General features: G+C 49.0%; 1 protein-coding gene across 2 annotated transcripts in view; it reads left to right on the top strand.

Moving 5' to 3' along the window:
• slc6a20 (solute carrier family 6 member 20) overlaps positions 1-27,415 on the top strand; it is a 114,969-nt gene that overhangs the window by 18,072 nt on the left and 69,482 nt on the right. For both annotated transcript variants that reach the window (XM_085989291.1, XM_085989290.1), the window contains exons 2-5: positions 15,430-15,570; positions 15,684-15,775; positions 20,256-20,483; positions 23,769-23,879. In XM_085989291.1, the coding sequence (XP_085845417.1) occupies positions 15,430-15,570; positions 15,684-15,775; positions 20,256-20,483; positions 23,769-23,879 (572 nt within the window). The remainder of the gene's footprint in view (positions 1-15,429; positions 15,571-15,683; positions 15,776-20,255; positions 20,484-23,768; positions 23,880-27,415) is intronic.

Here is a 27,415-nt window from a genome sequence, read left to right as displayed (position 1 = left end):
CAATTTTTAAAAATCGCAAATAGGGGAGTGGGACTAATTGGATGGCTCGTTGAAAGAGCCAGTGCAGACTCGAGGGGCTGAATGGCCTCCTCCTGTGCTGTACTATTCTACTATGTACGGGTGAAGAAGCCCCAAGTTATCTGTTATGTAAGGTCCAAGATAAGAACATAAGAACATAAGAATTAGGAGCAGGAGTCGGCCACACGGCCTCTCGAGCCTGCTCCACCATTCAATCAGATCATGGCTGATCATCGACCTCAACTCCACTTTCCCGCCCGATCCCTATATCCCTCGATTCCCTTAATATTCAAAAATCTATCGATCTCAGCCTTGAATATACTCAACGATTTAGCACCCACAGCCCTCTGGGGCAGAGAATTCCAAAGATTCACAACCCTCTGAGTGAAGAAATTCCTCCTCATCTCAGTCTGAAATGGTCGACCCCTTATCCTGAGACTGTGACCCCTGGTTCTAGGCTCCCCAGCCAGGGGGAAACAACCTCTCAGCATCTACCCTGCCAAGCTCTCTAAGAATTTGGACAGATGAAGGAAGTCAGGAGCAGTAAAGTACATAATTATGGAGCGAAAAAGCTATTTGCCCATTTATTCTACCCCATTAAGCAGGCTATATACAATTTGCATGAATTCGCCTAATATACCTATCATCCTAAGGGTGACAGCAACTGGCATAAAATTCAAGAACTGAGATAGAATGCAAGCTTAGTAAAAACACCATGATACCAACCTGATGTTACGTTCTACGTTATCCAGAGATGAGCAGTTGTACTCCGCGATGATGCTTCCAGCACAACTGTGTGTTGCACAGAATGGCCTAGAAATTCAGTCTGGACACTTTTGGGGCGCTAAAGTCGGGCGCTCGCTAAAGTTAGCGCCCGCCGGAAAGTGTAGGCCACATCGCCGAAATTCAATAGAGTTGGCCCTAAGTTTGGCCGAGCGCTGAAACTGGCGTTGAAACGCTGTGTTCCGGCGCTAAGCCGGGGATGCGGCCTAATAACGCCGAAGCCGGGCGCAGCGCAGGTGCGGTCATGTTTTGATTGACAGCAGACACCCTGACGCCGGCCAGCTCTTAAAGGGGGAAGGGTCAACTTTGACTGCTGCCACGCCCTGCATACTGGAGCCCTGCAGCTAGGCCTCAGCACTACTGGTGTGCCAAAATAGCGCCTGGAGCAATGGAGAGGGCCCGTGAGCGAGCGCAGCGCTTCTCAGAGCATGCTCTGAGTGTGCTCATTCATGGTGTGGAGAAGAGAAGAGAGATCCTGTGCCCGGACAGTGGCAGGAAGGCTCCCAGGAGCCAGTACAGGAGAGCCTGGGGCAAAATCGCCTGCAGGGTGCCATCCACCTGTGATGTCCCCAGGAGTGCGGACCAATGCCGCAAGAAGTTCAACGACCTCACTCGGATGGTGAAGGTGAGTACCCTTTCCAGTGTCCCCCTCATCCTTGCATGTGCACCTCACATTATGGGCAAAGGGACCTCAAAGGCCTAATGGGCAGCCCTCCTCCCGCAGCAATGGCACTTGCATGTTCATCAATAGCACTTTCTGCACTTAACACACTGGCCAAGCTATTCGACCATGGGAGGCAGTGCACCCAGCAACAGGGCACCACACTGGCCAAGCTATTCCACCATGGGAGGCAGTGCACACAGCGACAGGGCACCACACTGGCCAAGCTATTCCACCATGGGAGGCAGTGCACCCAGCAACAGGGCACCACACTGGCCAAGCTATTCCACCATGGGAGGCAGTGCACACAGCGACAGGGCACCACACTGTACTTAGAGGCCGTCCTTTCTCTTGCAGGCCAAGCTGGCGAGCAATGTAAGGAGCCAGGCTGTCACTGGTGGAGGCCGTCCCGAGTACCAGGCGCTCACTGATCTGGAGGAGAGCGTGGCATGACTCATGCGTGGCCGGGTGACTGGCCCTGTCGCGATCGGCGAGGCGGACCCTGTACTGGTACCCACTGGTAAGGACATGACCGGTTGCACCTCTCTCGTTGCCCTCGCGCTTCAGATCTACATCCTTTCCCACTGACCGACAAATGCGCACAATGCACCACTCAGGCCTCCCTCGCTGACGGCCTGTCCTCACTCTAAAGCTACTCTTGTGCCTTCCTGCTTTCAGCTGGTGAGGAGGAGGTGGTCCCTGAAGCGCAGAGAGCCAGGCCCTTGGAGGAGGAGGACGTCGAGGACCAGGAGGAAGGCGGCACATCGGGGGAACCCTCCTCCGCGCCAGGGGATGGCAATGGAGGGGAGACGTCTGGCCTGCAGGAGAGCCAGGGGGAGGTGTTGGAGGGGAGGGCCGAAGCTGGTCCCAGTAGGGTGGACGCACGCGGGAAGGGTCCGGCAGCACGCCGGCCTTCTGCCCAGAGGGGGGAGGTGTTGGAGGGGAGGGCCGAAGCTGGTCCCAGTAGGGTGGACGCACGCGGGAAGGCTCCGGCAGCACGCCGGCCTTCTGCCCAGAGGGGGGAGGTGTTGGAGGGGAGGGCAGAACCTGGCCCAAGTGGGGTCAACGCATGCGGGAAGGGTCGGCCAGCTCGGCGGCCTTCTCCCCGGAGGGAGAGTCCGCCCTCCAGTCCGGACACGGTCCTCGCCCAGGAGGTGCGCGTCCTCGATGAGATGTCGGCGGCGTCTGAGCGGCACCACCAAGAGTTCATGGGGGTGGTCGAACAGATGCCTCATGCCATTGAGTCCCTGGCTCAGAGTGTGGTGGCTTTCGGGGAATCACAGGCCAGGGGGTTCGAACAACTCACGGCAGCGCACGACAGGGGTGTGCAGCAACTCGCGGCAGCGCAGGACGCGGGTGTGCAGCAACTGGCGGCAGCGCAGGACGCGACTCGCGAGATGAGTGGTGCCGTCCAGACACTGGCAGAGCTGATGCGGGCACATACCAGGGCAGTTCGGGCACTCACTTCTGCCACACTCGCTGTGGCACGGAGGCATCACCATGGCACCCGCCGCCCTGCTGCAGCACAGCGGTCTGGCCTCCCCCAGATTGCTGCGCTTGCTACACTGCCAGCCCGGCCGAGTGCCAGTGTCTCTGGCGAGCAGCGCGCACCTGCCATCAGCCAGCTTGCCCCCAATGGTGCTGCCGACACTGCCACTCCCCCAGCCAAGGTGCGACGAGCTGCTGCTAAGACTGATGCTGCCCAGCCACAGCTGCAGCAGTCAGCAGCCGGCCCCTCCCGGGCCAGGCCTCGTCTAGGCCGACCCCCAAGGGCATCTGCCGACACGCTTTGTGGCCCTCATGAGCCTTCCCCCAGCCTCGCCACACCCACAGGGCCCAGGTCGAGGCGGAGCAGCAGGTCGGCCAGGGGCCGGAGAAGCCTGTCTAAGGACTCGCCCTCTCGGCACACCCATTAGAGTGTGGTGAGAGCAGTTTCTTTTATATTGGGGGGTTTGTGTTGTGGGGGGCATTATTTTGTTAAGGCCGAGGATCAAGGCATTTTTTGTTTTCATGGGGGTGTCTCTGTTGTGGGGGGGGGGGCTTATTTTTGTAAGGTCGCTGTTGAAGGCCTTTTGGATGGGCAAGTTTTGTTAGTCCTCCCCAGGTTTTGGGAGTGACAGATGTTCTTGACTGTTTTTTGGGGGCCTTGTCTGTTTTTCTGTTTCATGTGGGAAGGGCCCTGAGTTTGTGAAATAAAGCTTTTGATTTATTCAGCATGTCCAGGTGTCATGTTTGAAGTGGTTGTTGCGTTAACCGGCTGAGGGCTTGCGGAGCAGCTGCCTCAGGTGCGTTCATTGCCACAGGCCATTCCCTGACAGGGGGCCTAGAAGTGTCGATCAGTAAGCCCCCGGCGGACGGCCCTTGGCCCTTGTCGCTCCCTCCTGGGCTGGTCCTCCTCCTCCTCCTCCTCCTCCTCCTGCTCGTCCTCCTGAGGTGGTGGTGCAATGCCAGGTGGCAGTGCCTGAGTCCTGCGGATAGCCAGGTTGTGCAGCATGCAGCACACGACGACGAACTGGGAGACTCTATCCGGCGAATACTGAAGAGATCCTCCGGAACGATCCAGGCAGCGGAACCGTTGCTTGAGGACGCCTATCGTTTGCTCGATGATGTTCCTTGTGGCTTGATGGCTTTCGTTGTATGCCTCCTCCGCTGGGGTCCTGGGCGCGCGGAGCGGGGTCATGAGCCATGTACACAAAGGGTAGCCCTTGTCCCCGATAAGCCATCCCCTTGGTGGAGGCTGTGCCTCGAACATGTCAGCCACAGTAGTCTGGCGCAGGATAAATGCATCGTGGCTGCTTCCTGGGAAGCGAGCATTGACAGCTAGGATGCGCTGCCTGTGGTCACACACCAGCTGTACATTTAGGGAATGGTAGCCCTTCCGGTTGCGGTAATCCTCGGCATTGTGGATAGGTGCCCGCATAGCCACATGCGTGCAGTCAATGGCGCCCTGCACCATGGGGAAGCCCGCGATCCTGCCAAATCCGACTGCACGCTGCTCCTGCCTCTGTCGGGTCATGGGGAAGGAGATGAATTGGTGTCTCCTCGCGTAAAGTGCATCGGTGACCTGCCGGATGCAGCGATGCGCGGCGAACTGGGAGATGTTCGCTACGTCCGCAGCAGCGGCTTGGAAGGAGCTGCTTGCATAAAAGTTCAGAGCCACCGTGACCTTCACTTCCACCGAGAGAGACGTCCTGCACATCAGCTGTGGACGCAGATCTGTGTGAAGCAGCTGGCAGATCTCTGCAACCACCTCCCTTCTGAAGCGCAGCCTCTTCACACAATGCGCCGCAGTCATGGTGAGATAGGACACCTGCTGCCGGTATTGCCTGAGTGGGTAAGGCCTACGTTGCCGACGCCTGATGGCCCCTCTGCGTCTAGGCACGGCTGGCCCTCTCTCACAGCGTCTGCGAGCCCTTCGCACATAATGCTGCAACTGAGGGTTGGCCCCCCATACAGCCCCCATAATAAAGTTGAGAACAGATAAATCACAATGAATCAAATGTCAAAGCACTGGCCAGAAGCCAAAAATACCTCTCCTATGTTGTCCCAAATCTGTAACCTCTGTCCCTTGGCCTCTGTCCAGAAATCCAAAGCAGTAAAGTCATTGCAGCAAAATGGCAGGGCTTTATAGGTCAGTGTAAGTGCCCTTTAATTTGCGCTCCCCGAGGCCCACAGGGCCTCTTTTGCGTTCCACCTCACAGTTCTTAGCAGCGCCATGCCCACATTGGGCGGGCGCCACTGAATTTCCGGTTTGGGGCGCACAAACAGCGTTGCGCGACGATATGACGTCATAAGCTGCGCGCGCACCTGAGCGGGCGCAAACACTTTGCGCCGGCGCTAAATGTCAACTGAATTTGGGCGTCGGCGCAGATCGGACTGCGTTCAGGCGCTAAGTGTCTAGCGCCGGAAATATAGCCCTTTTATGGCGTTAGCGGCTGGCGCAACCCACTGAATTTCTAGGCCAATGTATTTAAGAATATAAGAACATAAGAATTAGGAGCAGGACTCGGCCCTACAGCCCCTCCAGACCTAATTTGCCAAAGATTTTCATTCAGGGCAAACTTCGATCAATTTCCTTATTAGATTGCAGGTTTCAAAGATAATTGTTCGGTGCGTTTGAAAAATTAATCCTTCACCAATGTGCTTTTCATTGGCAGGAGTACTATAGCCATTAGCTCGCAATGCTCCAGTATTTACTAAACACTCCAGGGCTCCACTAGTCCTCTCAGGCATCACTAATAAGAAATAAATCTCTCGTGGTTTTAAGGTAATGTGTATTTTGCTACATTTGAACAGTAATTGTGTGACCAAATGAATTCTCACTGCCTTGTCGTCTGCAATGTCACCCTTTCCCAATTCTCAGTCGATTTAAAAAAAATTATAGAGATGCGCAACTCTTACACGTTTAACATAAGAAAGAAGTGCATTTCTATAGCGCCTTTTGTAGTGTATGTACCCGTCTACCTTTAAGGGAACGATTGAGTGTAACCGTTCACCTTTAAGAGAACTACTTTAGGTGTGGCACTATTTGATTGGCTTCTGTATACGGTAATACCGACAGTGACCACACCAGTATATAAGTGATGTTACAGGATAACTAGGGCAGATTCGCCCTGACCTCTGAATAGTAAAGACCTGTTTGTTTGTACTTCAAAAGTCTGTGTATTTATTTACTGCACAACCCACAGACTTTATAGTGGCGACGAGTCCGATCGTACCCTGCGGCAAGAATAGCAAAGTAACAAAGAGCGTCGAAGAGAGGCAACCGCCCTCGTCGTGCTACCAAAAGAAAACACGAGGCTTCAACAACAGAAAGTGTGGTACTTTACAGAAGCTGGAAGACTAGCAACAAAAGCTTCATCAGCAACAGGCACTGATTACCCTGCTACCACGGTGTGGAGTGAGCCGACCAGCAAGAAACAAGGCAGCCGAAGAGACTGTGAGTAGGGGAAGGGGTAGAAGTATCCGGAGGAGAAGGGCAGAGCACTCGACCTCGGTCGAGGGGGAGCTGTACCGGCCAAAAGTCGGGTCCAACGGCGTCGGGTGACAGCCGGACCGCGATCGGCGGGAAAAATCCGGGCAGCAACCGCAGCCACGAAGCGCTGAACCTGTGAGTAGGCGCGGGAGGAGAAACCCAGCCGCAGCCGGGGAGGGAAACACCGGTCTGCGAGAGGGCTGGGGAGGCGAACGGGAACCGTGCAGGTGAGAGCCGGGTGCGGAGTGAGAGACTGCGAGGAGCCAGTCCAGCGGCTGAGCTGTTCTCCACCAATGGGGTACTCAGAGCCGGCAAAACCGAACGTGCGGGAGTGGGAGAGCGAACAGGAGCCGAGAACGGGGAGAGAGACTGCGCGAGAGCCAGTCCAGCGGCTGAGCTGTTCTCCACCTACGGAGTACCCAGAGCCGGTAGAACCGAACGTGCGGGAGAGGGAGAGACAGAGCCGAGCACGGGGAGAGAGAGACTGCGCGAGGGCCAGTCCAGCGGCTGAACTGTCCTCCGTTAACGGGGTGTACCCAGAGCCGGTAGAACCGAACGTGCGGGAGAGGGAGAGACAGAGCCGAGCACGGGGAGAGAGAGACTGCGCGAGAGCCAGTCCAGCGGCTGAACTGTCCTCCGTTAACGGGGTGTACCCAGCGCCGGTAGAGCCGTGCGGGCGGGAGGAAAAGACAGAGCCAAGTAAGGGGAGCTGTGCGAGAGCCAGCCCAGCGGCTGAACCTATCCGCTGTGGGGAAAGCGTACCCCTTACACCAGGGAGAAACGCGGAAAGCCGCCATTAGGCGGAGAAGACGACAGAGGCGGGAAACCGCCATTGAAGTGGGCGGGGAGAGAAAGGAAGAGCGGGAAACCGCCATTTTCGCGGGAAAAGAACCACCATCTTAACTGCCATTGAAGTGGGCAGAGAGAGAGAGAGAGAGAGAGAGAAGGGAAGAGCGGGAAACCGCAATTTTCGCAGGAAAACTGCCATTTTAGAAAAAAAAAAGGTAATAAATAATACTTAAAGAAATACTGTGCTGCTTCAAAGAAAGAAAGATGCCTAAGCGAGGGAATATTAATGATTTTAATTCTGAAATAGAAGACTGGGCCACGTACGTGGAATGCATAGAGATCTATTGCGAAGCCAACAAAATAGAGGAAGACGACAAGGCGATAACATTGCTAAACTCGATGGGGGCAAAAACATATGGGCTCTTGAAGCATCCAATAGCACCAGCTAAACCAGCGGATCAGACCTTCGAAGAAATTGTGGCTGTGCTGCAGGACCACTTGAACCCCACACCGTTGATGCTGGCTGAGCGATTCAAATTCTACGCAAGAACGCAGAGGAAAGACGAAAGCAATGCGGAGTACTTGGTTGAACTGCGTAGGCTAGCGAAATACTGCCAGTTCGGAGGGAATCTGACAGAGGCACTCCTGGACAAGTTCGTATGCGGATTGTCCAAAGAAGGAACGCAGAAGCGACTACTGGAAGAAAACGACCTCACACTGGACAGGGCTGTCCTCATAGCTGCATCACACGAAGCCGCAGCGAAAGGAACGGCCGAAATGCAGCTAAAGGCGGCGGCACTCGGGGTGGACCAAATTACTTCGAGCACAACAAAATGCTACCGTTGTGGGAAGACCACGCACGACCAGAATCACTGCTGGTTTAAGAACCAAGAGTGTCGGAAATGTGGCAAACTGGGTCACATCGCGAAGGTATGCAGGTCCGGGAAAAAGACCAACAATCAACGGAAGCCACCACAAGAAAAGTACAACAAGGTACACAAGGTGGCTGAAAAGAGTTCAGACGAACAGAATTCAGACTCAGACCCAAACAACTAGGAGCTGGGTAGTCTGAAGATCCACAATGTGGGGAAAGAAACTGATCTACAAACGATTTGGGTCGTACTAAAAATAGCTGGAGTCCAAGTACGAATGGAGCTGGACACTGGATCAGCTCTATCAGTCATCAACCGAAGGGACTACCACCGGCTGTTCTCTCACATACCTTTGAGAAATACCAAGTTCGTATTACAGACATACACGGGGCATAATGTATACCCCATGGGGAAAATAAGAGTCAAGGTGAGAGATAGAGGGAAAGAACACCCAAGAATGAATTTGTACGTATTACCTGAGGGAGGACCACCACTTCTAGGACGGGAGTGGATTAAGAAAATAGACATGGAATGGCACTACCTAAAAGCCATAATGAAGGAGGATTCGGTGCAAGCTATCAGCTCAGATTCTGAGATGGATGACGATAAGACCAATTCAAATATGCATGACAAGGCTAAAGGGGACTTGCCGACGATGGGGAAGGAAACAAAGACATGCAGAAAGACTTATGTCACCAAGAAGAATAAAGTTACAGAGCAGAACTCCAGGTTGACAGAGAATTCTGAGCCTGTTCAAGCTAAGGATTCATCCACGACGGAAGAACACCGAGCTTGGACTCAAACTTATGTCAAAGTACGACAACAATTAGAACAGTGGAGTGACCGTCTCGTACAAGAGATGAAAAATATGGAAAAGTTCTGGGACACTGAATGGGAGAACCTGGAAAGACAACAGAGACAGCTAGCTCGAGAAAAGAGCGACCATAGAGCCATCGTGGCCAAGTACCGATCACATCTCCCTGAAACTGTTCAGGAACTAGACTATTTACAGAACGACCTAAAGGAAGAGGAATCTTCAGGAAGCCAGGATTTTATCCCAGTTCATCTCTACGACTCGTTGCAAGCAGAGTGTAACAAGTTGAAGGAACAGTATGAACGGGCCCAGACTACAATCCTGGAAGGGGTTAACTCGGCAACCTCCGAAAAGCTAGTTTTAGTGAAAGCATATGAACAACTAAAGTTTGAACATGAGCGAGAATTACAAAGGCTGCAGGAAATGTTTGACGAGCTCCAGGCCAAGACAGACTCATCGGTAGAGATTCCATCCGTAGATGGAAAATTAGAGGTGGAAGACATAGCAGAACGTGAAATTCAAGATGTCCAAGAACTCGTTAAATTATTGAAGGAAACCCAAGACAAATATGAGGCGGCAATGGCAGAGGTCCAACAACTTGAAGAACATATTCAACTAGGAATCCGGGCAGTGGAAGGAAAGGCCAATGGAAGGAACACAGAGACTGTAGGAATGGCCCCTGATCAGGAGTTAGAGAACACCAAGGCGCAATTTCTTCGAGCGCTTAAAACCAAAGGACCGGAGGAAAGGAAGGTGAAAACATTGGAGGGAAAGGTGGATGAAATGGAGAAGGCGCTAATCCACAGTGTCCCCGTAGAAGAGTTAACGGCCAGCCAACTCTTATACACGCTGAGGGACAAGACTCCAAAATGGGAACACGAGTTTCAGGTTTCAAAGGGAAAGAATTCGGAGCTTCCAAAAGTCACGGAGAGAGCTGAGGGGGCAACACAGCTTGCACATGGATGTCAAAAGTATGCTGAATTACGTCAAGGGGAACAGAAGAATGCGGAAACAGCTACTTCAGTAGAAGGATTAAATAGCCTGATAACGGAATCCCCGATGGAAGGGAAGGTATTGAACTCACAAATGAGGCCAGGCGTGAAGGAATGGCAGACATCCCAGGAAGAGCGGGATGAATATGAATGCTTGAAGAGGTCTTTTCAAGAAAGATGGTCAGAGAAGGAACCACCGTCGGCTAACGTCCAGTTGGATAAGAAGGAAGTAGAAGGGCCCCTCACTGGCCTAACTCAGGACGACCCCGAATACTATCCTGACCTATTGAGTGACACTGAATATTACGAGGATCTGGTCTGCCCAGTTTGTGATGAAAACTCCCAAAGTACAGAAATCCGCATGAAGCACTTAAGGTCTAATGAACATAGAGAGTTGGTGGCGCTACAGATGGCCGCAGAGAAAGGAGCTCCGAGAGTTTCAAAAAGGCAGAAAAGAAAAAGAAGAAGCAGGAGATAATAACTGGCTAAAATACTATCATCTCAGGCGGGACACCATGAAAGGAGCTAAATTAGTTGAAAACCCGAAAATTATCAAGACAGCCAGTTGGTTGTAAAAGTCCGCACTGCTGGTTCAACAGGACGGAAGGTCAAGCTGTTACGTTAAGAAAAAGGCTATGGAGGAGTCACGCTAGCCATGTGAACCGGCTACACCAAAGAGATGCTGTTCGGAATGAGTCAAGATCAGAGACTGAATCTATGAACTGTTTCCGCAGAGACTGAACCTGTGAACTGTTCCCACCGAAAGTATATCTGTAAACTGTTTTATATGACGTTGACTCCACCGGAATTATCTCTGTAAATTGCTTGTTCTCCACCGAGAGTATATCTGTAAATTGTTATCTGAAGTTGAAGATATGTATGTTTAACGGGGACCCTGTAAGTAATAAGCTAAAAAGGGAGGATTGTAGTGTATGTACCCGTCTACCTTTAAGGGAACGATTGAGTGTAACCGTTCACCTTTAAGAGAACTACTTTAGGTGTGGCACTATTTGATTGGCTTCTGTATACGGTAATACCGACAGTGACCACACCAGTATATAAGTGATGTTACAGGATAACTAGGGCAGATTCGCCCTGACCTCTGAATAGTAAAGACCTGTTTGTTTGTACTTCAAAAGTCTGTGTATTTATTTACTGCACAACCCACAGACTTTACACCTTTCACGACCATCGGACGTCCCAAAGCGCTTTACAGCCAATGAAGTACTTTGTGAAGTGTAGTCACTGTTCTAATGTAGGAAACGTGGCAGCCAATTTGCACACAGCAAGCTCCCACAAACAGCAATGTGATAATGACCAGATCACCTGTTTTTAGTGATGTTGGTTGAGGGATAAATATTGGCCCCAGGACACCGGGGAGAACTCCCCCTGCTCTTCTTCGAAATAGTGCCATGGGATCTTTTACGTCCGCCTGAGAGGGCAGATGGGGCCTCGGTTTAACGTCTCATCCGAAAAACGGCACCTCCGACAGTGCCGCGCTCCCTCAGTACTGCCCCTCCGACAGTGCGGCGCTCCCTCAGTACTGCCCCTTCGACAGTGCGGCGCTCCCTCAGTACTGCCCCTCCGACAGTGCGGCGCTCCCTCAGTACTGCCCCTCCGACAGTGCGGCGCTCCCTCAGTACTGCCCCTCCGACAGTGCGGCGCTCCCTCAGTACTGCCCCTCCGACAGTGCGGCGCTCCCTCAGTACTGCCCCTCCGACAGTGCAGCGTTCCATCAATATTGCAATGGAGTGTCAGGCTAGCTTGCTGTGCTCAAGTCTCTGGAGTGAGACTTGAACCCACAACCTTCTGACTCAGAGGCGAGGGTGCCGCCCACTGAGCCACGGCTGATATGGCAGCGCAAAGCCACATAGCTGATCCCTGGTGTCAGAGGTATGAGTTATCAGAAAAGATTGGAGAAACCCGGACTTCCCAGCCTGGAAAGAGGAGTCTGAGACGGGATCTTGCCAAGGTATATAAGATAGTAAATGGTATGGGAAACGTAAATCCAGAATATTACTTTCAAGTTAAATTTTTGAGGTAGGACAATGGGCCACCGGTTCAAACTAGTAAACGGTAACTATGATACCGATAGCACAACATTCCTCTTCACGCAGAGAGTGATCGGATCAGCACTTGGAATGGACTCCCAGGTAGATTGTTGGAGGCAAAACCCCTGGAATCATTCAAGAAACATTGTAACTGGGGGGAACTGTTGGTGCTTCTGAATAGATGGATTGATATGGGCCAAATTTACTTCCTCATCCATAATGATCTTGTGACCTTGTGACGTGTGGAAGTATAAAAACGGAAACACATTACATATATATATGTGCAGAAACTCGGGCACAGAAATGAAAAAAGGTGTTGAATGAGGACAGTCCATTGAATCCCTGGAAGATCCTAAGCCCACGGAACAAGAGGGCTGAAATTCCGAATTATTCTACTGTTTTATTACGAGAAGCAGAGAGTAGCTTTTTTTTAGGATGGGGGCATACCTTTCTCATGTTGGAAGCAGAGTACAGGAAACTCTCTTTACCGGCACCTAAATAACCGGAAATCTCTCTTAACCGGCAAAATTCAGGAGTAGGTTCAGGTAGGTTTTACTATATATTAGTGGCCGTGTAACCGGGGTTCCTGGATCTGTGGCCGTGCAACAGGGACTCCTGGCTCTGTGGCCGTGTAACCGGGGATCCTGCACCTGTGGCCGTGCAACAGGGGTTCCTGGCTCTGTGGCCGTGCAACAGGGACTCCTGGCTCTGTGGCCGTGTAACCGGGGATCCTGCACCTGTGGCCGTGCAACAGGGACTCCTGGATCTGTGGCCGTGTAACCGGGGATCCTGCACCTGTGGCCGTGCAACAGGGACTCCTGGATCTGTGGCCGTGTAACCGGGGTTCCTGCACCTGTGGCCGTGTACGGAGCTCTCGTACCTTGGTAAGTATACCTCTCTGTAATCCGGACTTTTTGATCAACTGGCACCACGCCGGTCCCGTCGGTGCCGGATAAAAAAGAGTTCCCTGTATATTATTCAAGACATGCTACATTGCAAACTACCCACACATGATTCAGCACGTTAGAGTACAATGTGTTGAATGAGTCAGTATAGTTACCTTTCAGGAGAGCACAGCACAAAGTCAATAGGGACTGTGTTAAAAATAAAACAATGCCTTCGGACCAGTCTACTACGTAGAGCTCAAATCTAGCTGGTGGACACGCCTCCTGAGATTAATTCCTGAGATAAGAGGGTTGTCCTATGAGGAGAGATTGAGTAGAATTGGCCTGTATAAGAATTCGGAGCAGGAGCCGGCCACACAGCCCCTCGAACCTGCTCCGCCATTCAATAAGATCATGGCTGATTTCGACCTGAACTCCACTTTCTCGCCCGCTCTATATTCTCTGGAGTTTAGAAGAATGAAGGGTGATCTCATTGAAATGTATAAAATTCTTAGAGGGATTGACAGGGTGGATGGTGAGAGGTTGTTTCCCCTGTCTCAGGATAAGGGGTCGGCCATGTAGGACTGAGATGAAAAATGTCTTAATTCGGAGGGTTGTGAATCTTTGGAATTCTCTGCCCCAGAGGGCTGTGGATGCTGAATCGTTGAGTATATTCAAGGCTGAGATCGATAGATTTTTGGACTCTAGGGGAATCGAGGGATATGGGGGTCGGGCAGGAAAGTGGAGTTGAGGTCGAAGATCAGCCATGATCCTATTGAATGGCGGAGCAGGCTCGAGGGGCCGAATGGCCGACTCCTGCTGCTAGTTCTTATGTTCTTATATTCTTACCACTCTACATGATGTCATTGGAAAGAGCTTGAATTCCGATTGAATTAATGTTGCAAGGGCTTGACAGGAGTGTCTATAGAACATAGAAAAATAGGAGCAGGAGTCGGCCATTCGGCCCTTCGAGCCTGCTCCGCCATTCAATATGATCATGGCTGATCCTTTATCTCAATATCATATTCCCGCTCTCTCCCCATACCCCTTGATGACTTTTGTGTCTATGACTATGGAATCCTCTACAGAGAAAGGATACTGTTAAAATTTGCAGCTTGGATACTTATAAAGGAAGTAAAATGCTTTACTGTGAAGATGCATAAGTTATTAGCCCTGCAGTTATCACCAATATAAAGAACAGGCTGTTCACAGTTTCAGTGATGCCCTATATCGTGGACTATGAAAAAACTGGCCCGGGATGTTAGCGAATAGGTTAATTGTGAGTATCAATTTTATTGAAACGATGATGTGTGAGGCAACGTGGCCGTGGACTGTACATATAAATGCTGTGAGGCTGTTTGGTATTTTCTGACTTGCACCCCTGCTGTTGTACAGAGTTCAATCATAGAATCATAGAAACTTAAAGCACAGAAGGAGGCCATTCGGCCCATCTTGTCCGTGCCGGCCGAAAAAGAGCCATCCCAGCCTAATCCCACTTTTCAACTCTTGGTCCGTAGCCCTGTAGGTTACGGCACTTTGAGTGTGACGTAAGAAAACTACTCGGCACTTGGTCTAAGCGTTAAACAAAGCTTTAATCAACTGTTTTACAACATGGAGGTCTAGTTGTGTCCTTCACTAGTTCCTGTTAAGAATGTCCTGCGCAAGCTGGGCCCGTGCCCGAGCATTTATACTCTCCCTGGACAGCACCACCTGTAGGCCGCTCAGTATTATTTCATAAGTCTTTCTTTCATGAAAGACTGATTCATGTCAGAGTGCTTATCCAAGTTATGGGCATATCTTTCTCCACTGATGGAGGGGAAATCAGAAGGTGAGTCCCCCCCCCCCACTGCTGTCATGGACCTCATAGCAGTTGGTATCAGAGCAACGTTGGAAAAGGTTTGGGAGCAGATTTCCAGTTGGCAATGCACAAGGCCTGGAACAGGGAATGTACGCTACATAAACCTCAGCTCGTCCAAAACCCTGCCACCCATGTCCTAACTCGCACCAAGTCCCGTTCACCCATCACCCCCTGTGCTTGCTGACCTACATTGGCTCCCGCTTAAGCAATGCCTCGATTTAAAAATTCTCATCCTTGTTTTCAAATCCCTCCATGGCCTCGCCTCTCCCTATCTCTGTAATCTCCTCCAGCCCCACAACGCTCCGAGATATCTGCGCTCCTCCAATTCTGACCTATTGAGCGTCCCCTGATTTTAATTGCTCCACCATTGGTGGCCGTGCCTTCAGCTGCCTGGGCCCTAAGATCTGGAATTCCCTCCCTAAACCTCTCCGCCTCGCTCTCCTCCTTTAAGACGCTCCTTTTGGTCACCTGTCCTAATATCTCCTTATGTGGCTCGGTGTCAAATGTCTGTTTGATAATCGCTCCCGCGAAGCACCTTGAGACATTTTGCGACGTTAAAGGTGCTATATAAATGCAAGTTGTTGTTGCCGTTGTTGGAGCAAAGTCTTAAAGGAAGGGTAAATGGAGCAAACGAGTGACCGACAGTCGTGGAAGCCACGTCGAACCAGATTAACGTTTATAAAGCCCACCCTGTTAGATTTCCACGGCTAACTCTGTAATTGTCTGTTTCAGGTGGATTTCTGATTCCGTACATGATAATGTTAGTTGTGGAAGGACTGCCTTTGTTTTATCTGGAGCTGACATTAGGACAGTTGATGAGGAAAGGAAGCATTGGCGCATGGAAAGCAGTCAACCCCTATCTGATTGGCGTCGGTACGTAACTTCACACTTTGTTATCTCTCTTGAAATTTCATGCAGTGAGACGACCCGTTGAGTTTGTGAGTCACCATTTTTTTTCTCCCCCCCCCCCCCACCAAAAAAAATAGGTACCTCGAGTCTTGTTATATCATTCCTGGTCTCTGTCTACTACAATGCTATCGTTGCCTGGAGCTTCTGGTATCTATTTCATTCATTTGAGGTACGTAGAAGTAAGACTCATTGCAGTGCACACTGCACAAATAACGAAGAATTAATTATTTGCATTCTCTCCCCTGTGGCCGCATTGTAAAATGTGCAAAGTTTACCCTCGCTTGGTATACGCTGATCTCAGCCAGGATAGTGTTAGAAATGCTCTAATTGGTCTCATCATACCGAGTTAGGGAAACAAAAAAAAACCCAAATAAATTGCCTCGATCAGGTTTCAGTAACACCTGCTGGGAAATGTGAATATGCGGACATGGAAGAAAGACAGACTTGCATTTCTATAGCGCCTTTCATGACCACCGGACGTCCCAAAGCGCTTTACAGCCAATTAAGTACTTTTTGAAGTGTAGTCACTGTTGTAATGTGGGAAACGTGGCAGCCAATTTGCGCACAGCAAGCTCCCACAAACAGCAATGTGATAATGACCAGATAATCTGTTTTAGTGATGTTGATAAATATTGGCCCAGGACTCCCGTGCTCTTCTTGGAAATAGTGCCGTGGGATCTTTTACATCCACCTGAGAGAGCAGACGGGGCCTCGATTTAACGTCTCAGTTGAAAGACGGGAGGCACCTCCGACAGTGCAGCACTCCCTCAGTACTGCACTGGAGAGTCAGCCTAGATTTTTGTGCTCAAGTTTCTGGAGTCATCATCGCGGATGGGATCGAGCTCAATTGTGTTTCACCTGTGCTTGAATAGTCTCCTGGCGCTCACTACCGAGGCTGACACATAAGCAATGGCCAATTGGGTAAGGGGCCTCTGTGGAACCCGAGCCCAGTAAGACAAAGTCAGCACCATCAAGAGTGAAGAAGGGACGGGGTTGAAAATGGAGGCGGGGAGAAGGGGTGGTGGAAAGGAGGAAGGAACTTTGCCTAGATCACTGATGAGCTGATGCTTGGAGTATTGTGTGGAGTTTCGAACAACCTGGCCCTGACAATCTGCCGGCCAGTGATCCCAGACACTTAGCGAGGATTGCACGCACCAGGAATTCCCGCAGTCGGGAAGAGGCTCCCTTATTAGCCTGCAAATGGTGGGCACCCACACAACTGGGGTACACCCAGGGCACCCACTACCTGAAAGAAGCCAGAAAGCTGCCATCGATGTCCGGCCCCTTCTAGAAACACGTCATAAGGGGACCACTTTAAATATTAAAAAAAATATATTTAAAGGGGATCTCATTGAAACGTATAAAATTCTGACAGGGCTAGACAGACTGGATGCAGGGAGGATGTTTCCCCTGGCTGGGGGGGTTGAGAACGAGGAGTCACAGTCTCAGGATACAGGGTAGGACATTTAGGACTGAGATGAGGAGAAATTTCTTCACTCAGAGGGTGGTGAACCTGTGGAATTCTCTACCACAGAAGGCTGTGGAGGCCAAGTCACTGAATATATTTAAGAAGGAGATAGATAGATTTCTAGACACAAAAGGCATCAAGGGGTCTGGGGAGAGAGCGGGAATATGGTATTGAGATAGAGGATCAGCCATGATCATATTGAATGGCGGAGCAGGCTCGAGGGGCCAAATGGCCGACTCCTGCTCCTATTTTTGTATGTTTCTATATTTCAGCTTCCCAAATCTTCAGGGTACCAGCCTGGATCTGCGAGGGGTGGGTGGTGGTGGTCCTCACACCTGCCAATGGCGGAGGGTTTGGGAACTCCCAACTTCAGGCGTCTTGGCATCTCCCCCCACCCCCCTCCCCCCCAACCCCATACAATGATAGTCTATTTGGACCAGGAGGAGGCCTAGCCCTCAGTAAGTCCTAGGGGAAAGGAAGGAGTGGGCCGCAGCCTAGATTTCCGCGGTAGGTCAGTGTAAACTGACCGCACCTCCGTGAGTTGGGCCCAACTTCCACACGAGGTTTTTGCATGGTTTCAAAGATGTGATGTGCTCAGTACAGAAAGTGAGCTATTTTGACAATAACTACAGATTCTCCTGTCAATTTTCACTGACTCCAGATGCTTCTTTGTACATGGCGAAATCGCACTCTTCTAACTTAAAAGAGCAAGTTCATATCTGCTCAGGTGCAAGACTATATAATATAAGAATGATTTAGACTTCAGTGTAGGGGGGCATGATTAAGAAGTTTGCAGATGATACAAAAATTGGCCGTGTGGTTGATAGTGAGAAAGAACGCGACTTCATGCCATGAACAGACACGATGGCTAAAGGGATCAAGGGGTATGTGGAGAAAGCAGGGACAGGATACTGAATTTGGATGATCAGCCATGATCGCATTGAATGGCGGAGCAGGCTCGAGGCAGGGAAATGAGGGTGAGGTAAATATAGGAAAAAGGGTAAGAGAAAACAATGACTGAAAAGGATTGAAAAGAGCGAGAAAATGAGAGAGAAGGAAAAAGCAAGAGAATCATAGTATGCACATCAATTTGGCGGTGGTTCTTAATCATAGAATCATAGAAATTTATGGCACAGAAGGAGGCCATATGGCCCATAGAAACATAGAAGATAGGAGCAGGAGTCGGCCATTCGGCCCCTCGAGCCTGCTCCGCCATTCAATGAGATCATGGCTGATCATCCAAATTCAGTCCCCGGTCCCTGCTTTCTCCCCATACCCCTTGATCCCTTTAGCCTTAAGAAATATATCCAACTCCTTCTTGAATATATTTAATGAATTGGCCTCCACCGCCTTCTGTGGTAGAGAATTCCACAGGTTCACCACTCTCTGGGTGAAGAAATTCCTCCTCATCCCTGTCCTAAATGGCTTACCCCTTATCCTTAGACTGTGACCCCTGGTTCTGGACTACCCCGCCATCGGGAACATCCTTCCTGCATCTAGTCTGTCTAGTCCTGTTAGAATGTTACAAGTTTCAATGAGATCCCCTCTCATTCTTCTAAACTCCAGCGAATATAAGCCCAATCGACCCAATCTCTCCTCATACGTCATTCCTGCCATCCCAGGTATCAGTCTGGTGAATCGTCGCTGCACTCCTTCCATGGCAAGAACGTCCTTCCTCAGATAAGTAAATCAATCATTCAGAGATTGTGAAATGTTCCTTTACTGTTCGACCTGAGTTGTTTGAGCTGTCAAACTTTCACACCCACACACCCTGAGTGGCTACCTGTTAGCTGCCTACCTGTTAGCTGCCTACCTGTTAGCTGCCTTTATCAAAGCCCAAAATTGTTCATGAAAGTTTATAGAAGTGGCAGAAATCCACATGGTCACATTTCCTGTTGAACTGGAAAAAGGGTCATCGAGCTGAAACGTTAACTCTGTTTCTCTCTCTACAGATGCTGCCTGACCTGCTGAGTATTTCCAACATTTTCTGTTTTTTGCTCACCAAATGTTTGCTGCTTTTGAGTAAAGCACATCAAAGCACCTTCCATGTCCACTTATCAGTGAAAGACCGTCTGTTACATTCACCAGCTTTATTTCACTTCGAAAAACCTTTTGGCCTGGCCAAGCATTTTAATATATACCAAAATTAAAAATGAAAGCTCTGAACATACAACAGTCAACTAGTTTGTATATTTACTGTTGGTCTTAACTAGTTCACTAGATTCTGCAGTGTTAATCAAATTCTGAAAACACGTCACTAGGTTAGTTGTTCAGATTTGTTGATGGAATAGTAGCTTTTGTTTACATATTGTCCACAAATAATGACAATCAGTATTGGAGTATAAGAGTATGGAAGTCTTGCTACAATTGTACAGGGCCTTGGTGAGACCACACCTGGAGTACTGGGCACAGTTTTGGTCTCCTTATCTGAGGAAGGGATATATTTACCTTGGAGGCGGTGCAACGAAGATTCACTAGACTGATTCCTGGGGTGAGAGGGTTGTCCTATGAGGAGAGATTGAGTAGATTGGGCCGATACCCTCTGGAGTTTAGAAGAATGAGAGGAGATCTCATTGAAACATACAAGATTCTGAGGGGGATTGACAGGGTCGATGCTGAGAGGCTGTTTCCCCTGGCTGGAGAGTCTAGAACCAGGGGTCACAGTCTCAGGATAAGGGGTCGGCCATTTAGGACTGAGATGAGGAGGAATTTCTTCACTCAGAGGGTTGTGAATCTTTGGAATTCTCTACCCCAGAGGGCTGTGGATGCTGAATCGTTGAGTATATTCAAGGCTGAGATCGATAGATTTTTGGGCTCTCGGGGAATCGAGGGATATGGGGATCGGGCGGGAAAGTGGAGTTGAGGTCGAAGATCAGCCATGATCTTATTGAATGGCGGAGCAGGCTCGAGGGGCCGTATGGCCGACTCCTGCTCCTAAAAAAAAAGAAAACTTGCATTTCTACAGCGCCTTTCACGACCACCGGACGTCTCAAAGCGCTTTACAGCCAATGAAGTACTTTTTGAGGTGTAGTCACTGTTGTAATGTGGGAAATAATTCTTATGTTCTTAAATTGTCAAAGGGATGAAAATGAAGAAAAAGAACATGGTGCATTATCCATGTGTAAAGGTTTCACTCCCGTTAATAATTAGCATTTGTCTTTTTGTTTTCCCAACAATGCAGAATCCTCTACCCTGGGCCAACTGCCCATTAAACAGCAACAACTCTGGAATCATCGAAGAATGCGCGAAAAGTTCCTCCACTGAATACTTCTGGTACAGAACGACATTGAATATCTCTCCCACCATCAACGATACGGGGTCGTTGCACTGGGGGATAACCCTGTGTCTCGTGCTCTCCTGGCTTGTGGTCTACCTCTGCATTGTCAGAGGAACGGAATCCACTGGCAAGGTAACTATTGTTGAGCCACATGGACTTTAGAAGCTGGTGTGTTCTAAAAAAACGCGGGATGTGGCTTTCAAAAACCTCTCCATAGCACAGGGAACTTATAAACTGGCCTGTAACGAACGTGCATTTTAAAAATCTTTAGGATCACTTTTCAGATTCTTTGTTGATGGGCAAGCTTCACTCATCATGGTCTCTCTGGGGCTGTCTCTGCAAGGTACAGAGCACACATTTCAGTCTGCTCAAGTAATACGCTTGTGCGTTTCGATTCCTGGCAGATAATAGAGAAGTTAATATATTAATCATTTGAATAGTCCAATGCTTCAATGCTTCTGAACCACAAGGGTTCCAGGTTTGTTTCTAGAAGCTTTGTCTGTGTTGTGAATACATTTCAAATAAATAAGTCAGAGTGCAGTTAGGTATTTTTTGGGGAAGGGAGATGGACATTTATTTTTTATTCGTTCACGGGATGTAGGCGTTGCTGGCAAGCCCAACATTTATTGTCCATCCCTAATTGCCCTCGAGAAGGTGGTGGTGAGCCGCCCTCTTGAATACAACTGAGTGTCTCGCTGGGCCATTTCAGAGGGCAGTTAAGAGTCAACCACATTGCTGTGGGTCTGGAGTCACATATCGGCCAGACCGGGTAAGGACAGTAGATTTCCTTCCCTAAAGGACATTAGTGAACCAGATGGGTTTTTACAACAATCTGGTAGTTGCATGGTCACCATTACTGATATTAGCTTTTTATTCCAGATTTATTTAATTAATTAAATTTAAATTCCCCAGCTGCCGTGGTGGGATTTGAACTCACGTCTCTGGATCATTAGTCCAGGCCGCTGGATTACTGGTCCAGTAACATAATCACTATGCTACCGTAACCACTCTGGTTCATAACAACTCGCTGTGTAAAAAAAAAGAAATGTTTCTTCATGTTGTCTCTGGTTCTTTTGCCAATCACTGTAACTCTGTGTCCTCTGGTTACTGAACCTTCTGCCATTGGAAACAGTTTCTCCTTATTTACACCACCAAAACCGTCATGATTTTGGACACTTGTCCTGCTGCTTGTGTTGCCAACTTTTCCTCACTCACCGTGACGTGCCGCTTCTATGTGCATGGTTTTGGTCTCCTTATCTAAGGAAGGACATACTTTAGAGGCGGTGCAACGAAGGTTCACTAGATTGATTCCTGGGATGAGAGGGTTGTCCTATGAGGAGAGATTGAGTAGATTGGGCCGATACTCTCTGGAGTTTAGAAGAATGAGAGGTGATCTCATTGAAACATACAAGATTCTGAGGGGGATTGACAGGGTAGATGCTGAGAGGCTGTTTCCCCCTGGCTGGAGAGTCTAGAACTGGGGGTCACAGTCTCAGGATAAGGGGTCGGCCATTTAGGACTGAGATGAGGAGGAATTTCTTCACGGTGCAAAGACTGATGGGATAATGGGGCTGATTTAAAAAAAAATCATTCCTGGGATGTGGGCGTCGCTGGCAAGGCCAGCATTTATTGCCCATCCCTAATTGCCCTCGAGAAGATGGTGGTGAGCCGTCGCCTTGGATATAACTGAGTGGTTCGCTGGGCCATTTTGAAGGGATAATTACTAGTCCTAGCCCCTTTAGGGCTACCCTGGATCAGGCGTATTCCCTAGACGTTCACCTTCAACTAAAGTTTAAGGTAGCCGAATCCTAAAGATGCTTAATTGGGTCTAAAGGTCCAGACTATCTCTCCCTAAAGGAAAGGAACAACCTGAAGATGTTACCGTCTTCCAGATAGCACTTTTAATAAGTTTAGCTAGACTGTAACATTCTGGATATTATGAGGGTCCGGAAAACTCCCCAGAATTCTGCAACTCCTCACCAAAGAGCGTACAGAGATTGAGTTTGCGAGTTTGATACAGAAGTATTATGTGAGACAATTCTAAAAATATATCGATTTTTTAAAGGACCGACATGTAATTTACAGTTGGTGATTCAATCGCAACATTAACAGTTCCAAAAACAGAAATCTTACAATTCTATTATCAGAGATCCTTATTCTCAAATCTTAACTTTGTTACATTTTTACAGTTCTTAGTCTTATTCCAGGATATCCACCAAAATCAAATACAGTACAATACCTTGATCCCCGAGGTACAAAGAGTTGTAGACTTACAGAGCTTGCCTCTGAAGCCTGAGAATCGCTTTGCCCCTTTATACCGAATCTGTCATCCCATTTGACAGTTCAATATTTATATCCTTTTTCAGTGGTATGTCCTTTGAAGTTTTCTGCTGATGTAAGCTAATTATCTCTAGTCATTTTTCTGCTGACCCCTGCTATTCTTACAGTCAGTTCAGCTGGTAGCATTAAGAATCGTGCCTCTACCTTTAGGTGTTCGAAGCTTATCATAAAAAACGGTGTGACAGCAGATGCATCTATTTGATGTCATTCTTACCATGGTCTTCTGTTTGTGTCTTTTTACGACGTGTAAATTAAAAACACCTCAATCGGGTGCACCATTGTCTTCTTAGTTACCTCAGCTGGTTGCAACATAGAATCGTGTCTCCTGTGTTTCATTTGATGTCATTTTTACGAAGGCATATGTTTCTTAATTTTCTGTGTTTCTTTCCAAAGTGTAATTTAGGGCACCTTAACAGGGTGTACCATTGTGTTTGTTCCAAAGCTTCAGACTTCAGGAGCTTCCAACCTCCTGTTTCAATAAGGTTATTGATTCAGTGTCAACAACTTATCTTATCTCAATAGCCTGTATGCTGTTTACAGCTTTAGATTGTTGCGGCTTTTAGATTTTCAAGCCTAGTTTGTCATGTTTTAGTATGGCTAGAATTCTTTCATAGAATGGTGTATTTTTCTGAATATGGCTTATTCCTTCACAATTTCAGAGGGTCAGTTAAGAGTCAACCACATTGCTGTGAGTCTGGAGTCACATATAGGCCAGACCGGGTAAGGACGGCAGATTTCCTTCCCTAAAGGACCTCAGTGAACCAGATGGGTTTTTACGACAATCAGGTAGTTTCATGGTCACCGTCGTGCCAGATTTGGGTGTGGGGCAGCACCCAAGGGGAGTGCTAGTTGGGAAAACACGGCCCATTGCAGTACTTGATTTTTGCATCCTCCTCACCGGCAGTGCCCACGGGCGGAATCCGCCCTCACATCCCGGGACTCCTTTTTAATGGGAAATGTAAAATTGGAACATTTAGCCATTTTGTAAATAGATAACACTAAATAAAACACCTGATCAGAAAAAAGGGAAATGTGATTTGTGAAAGGCTGATCCTAATGTACTTCTCCTTGATGCAGGTGGTCTATGTAACGGCTTCCTTCCCATACCTGGTGCTGCTTATTTATCTAATCCGCGGAGTAACGCTGCATGGTGCAAGCAATGGGCTGCTTTACATGTTCACTCCAAAGGTACTGTATCCTCACGTCTTCAAAAATAAGATTCGCTTAAGGTCAATGCTCTCATTGTTAAATTCTTAGATCTGTTCCATGGAAGTCATCAAAAAGAAAAGAAAGACTTGCATTTCTATAGCGCCTTTCACGACCACCGGATGTCCTAAAGCGCTTTACAGCCAATGAAGTACTTTTTGAAGTGTAGTCACTGTTGTAATGTAGGAAACACGGCAGCCAATTTACGCACAGCAAGCTCCCACAAACAGCAATGTGATAATGACCAGATAATATGTTTTAGTGATGTTGGTTGAGGGATAAATTGGCCAGAACACCGGGGACAACTCCCCTGCTCTTCTTCGAAATAGTGGCCGCGGGATCTTTTACGTCCACCCGCGAGGGAAGACAGGGGGCTTGGTTTAACGTCTCACCCGAAAGCTGCTCGTGTACGTATGGGCCCATGCTTTCATATCTGGATCTGTCCAAAGACACCTGCCTGTGCGGGCGGAGTTCCTGAAGGATGGCGTGACACAGTTTGTGTACATTCCTGCAGTGAGACTTCAAGTCGAGTCCCAGCACCGGATGGTTGTCAGCAGGTTCCTTCTCGACAACTATAGGACAACATGCATCAGAGGGACCTGGGAGTTAATGTGCATAGGTCCCTGAAGGTGGCAGGACATATTGAGAGAGCGGTTAGCAAAGCATATGGGATCTTGGGCTTCATAAATAGAGGTATTGAGTACAAAAGTAGAGAAGTTATGCTGAACCTTTATAAAGCGCTGGTTAGGCCGCAACTGGAATATTGCATCCAGTTCTGGTCACCACACTTTAGGAAGGATGTGAAGGCCCTTGAGAGGGCGCAGAGGAGATTTATCAGAATGGTTCCGGGGATGGGAGATCTTAGCTACAAGGACAGGTTGGAGAAGCTGGATTTGTTTTCATTAGAGCAAAGGAGGTTGAGGGGTGATTTGATCGAGGTGTACAAGATTATGACGGGTTTGGATAGGCTAGACGGGGCAAGGCTGTTCCCACTAGTTGATGGTACAAGGACTAGGGGACACAGAATTAAGGTTTTGGGTAAGAGAAACAGGGGGGATATGAGGAAAAACTTTTTTACGCAGCAAGTGGTGAGGACCTGGAACTCGCTGCTGACGGAAGTGGTGGAAGTGGAGACACTCAATGTTTTCAAGGGGAGACTGGATAGGCACTTGAGGGAAATAAACTTGCAGGGCTACGGGGATAGAGCGGGGGAATGGGACTGACTGGATTGCTCTACAGAGAGCCGGCACGGACTCGATGGGCCGAATGGCCTCCTTCTGTGTCGTTATGACTCTATAGGGCTGGATTTTACCAGCCCTGAGGAGGTGGGTTTGGAGGCGGGACTGCTGGGAAAATGGGAAAAATTGGGAACGGGTCCCAACCCGCCTCTGAACCATCTTCCCAGGAGACGGGTCCCTGACTCGCGCAGGGACCCGTCTCCAAGCGGCGGGGAGGGGATTACAGCCAATTAACTGCCTGTTAACAGGCTGTTAAGAGGCTTTTCACCATTTTCCGCCTGCTGATGCGGCCTTCCCGATGTCGGGAAACCCCGCCAGGGTCAGCGAGGCGAGCTGTGGGTCTGCTGTAGTGTAAGTGTGCAAATGACAACTGCAGAGGTAGTGTGATGGGTGCAATGGTGCAAAGATAAGTATGACAGGTGAGAGAATGTAGGGAGAAATATTTTTATTCTGTTTATATGTATCTGCAGGTGACATGATTTGATGTTTCTGTGAAGCCTCATCTGATCGGCAGATTTGACAGATGGCTTCTGCAATCTCACATGCAGCTGCCATCTGTTTTCTCCTAAGGAGAGAGTCATTGGTGAGCCTAGGTGCAAGGGCTCACCTTTGGACAGTGACTGTCAGTGTTTGACAGCACCTCAATGCTGTCAAACACTTGTCAAATCATCTGTCAAAAAATTATGGGGCTCGTCACTTTAACAAAACCGGCAGATGAAGCGTCATGCACTGTGACATAAGAAAACTACTAGGCACTTGGTCTAAGCATTAAACAAAGCTTTAATCAACTGTTTTACAACATGGAGGTCTAGTTGTGTCCTTCACTAGTTCCTGTTAAGAATGTCCTGCGCAAGCTGGGCCCGTGCCCGAGTATTTATACTCTCCCTGGACAGCGCCACCCGTAGGCCGCTCAGTATTAGTTCATAAGTCTTTCTTTCATGAATGACTGATTCATGTCACACTGACGTCATCTGACGCCCAGCTTTCCTGGCAAGCCCGCAGGGCGGGCTTAACAAGGCCAATCAAGGGAAAATAGCGTCAGGTCGTCAGACATCGCTGGGGGTGGGACTAGAACCCGGAAACCAGTAGTCCCACCCTCAACACGCCTCCTCAGGTAAGATCCCGGCCTATGACCCTATGACTCTATGATTCTATGACCCTATGACTCTATGACCCTATGCCTCTATGACCCTATGCCTCTATGACTCTATGACCCTCTATCTCCCAGTCTGCAGTGCACAGCTGCGTCAAACAGGCAGGTCGCTGACTCTTCTGTTTGCCAGGGTCAGTGATTTTATTTGTTACACTTTTGGAAAGCGGCCCATGCCAAGCATGAGGCATTTGCCATTTCTACCGTGTGGCAGACATGCCAACAAGTGCAGGTCACAATTGATTGCACTCACGTGGCAATGTGTGTCCCAAACCCCCCAGTGCATCTCCCTTCATGAATAGAAAGGGTCAACACTTCCAATTCTCCAACATGGGAAATCCAAGCGAGAGGATTCGAGTACAGGAACAAGGATGTCTTGCTGCAGTTGTACAGGACATTGGTGAGACCACACCTTGAGTATTATGTGCAGTTTTGGTCGCCTTATCTGAGGAAGGATGTTCTTGCCATGGAGGGAGTGCAGCGAAGATTCACCAGACTGATACCTGGGATGGCAGGAATGACGTATGAGGAGAGATTGGGTCGATTGGGCTTATACTCGCTGGAGTTTAGAAGAATGAGAGGGGATCTCATTGAAACTTATAAAATTCTAACAGGACTAGACAGACTAGATGCAGGAAGGATGTTCCCGATGGCCGGGGAGTCCAGAACCAGGGGTCACAATCTAAGGATAAGGGGTAAGCCATTTAGGACAGAGATGAGGAGGAATTTCTTCACCCAGAGAGTGGTGAACCTGTGGAATTCTCTGCCACACAGGGCAGTTGAGGCCAATTCATTAAATATATTCAAGAAGGAGTTGGATATATTTCTGAAGGCTAAAGGGATCAAGGGATATGGGGAGAAAGCAGGGACAGGGTACTGAATTTGGATGATCAGCCATGATCTCATTAAATGGCAGAGCAGGCTCGAGGGGCCGAATGGCCTACTCCTGCTCCTATCTTCTATGTTTCAAACAAGACAGAGAACCGTAAAGTAGAACCCTAACTCTTTTTGGCTTCAGCCAGAGCACTTGTGGTGGAGTCTGTGCCTGTGGTAAAAGAAATTCTGCTAATGGATGCTCCAATGCAGAGAGCCCCGGAGTGTCCATGCTCTCCCTGCTGGTCCACAACTCA

This window comes from Somniosus microcephalus, chromosome 5 (assembly GCF_052327205.1).
Source record: "Somniosus microcephalus isolate GS21.2 chromosome 5, FLI_Smic_1.0, whole genome shotgun sequence".
Taxonomy (NCBI): Eukaryota; Metazoa; Chordata; class Chondrichthyes; order Squaliformes; family Somniosidae; genus Somniosus; species Somniosus microcephalus.
The sequence above is the reverse complement of the archived record's forward strand: the minus strand, read 5'-3'. Positions and strand labels throughout refer to the sequence as shown.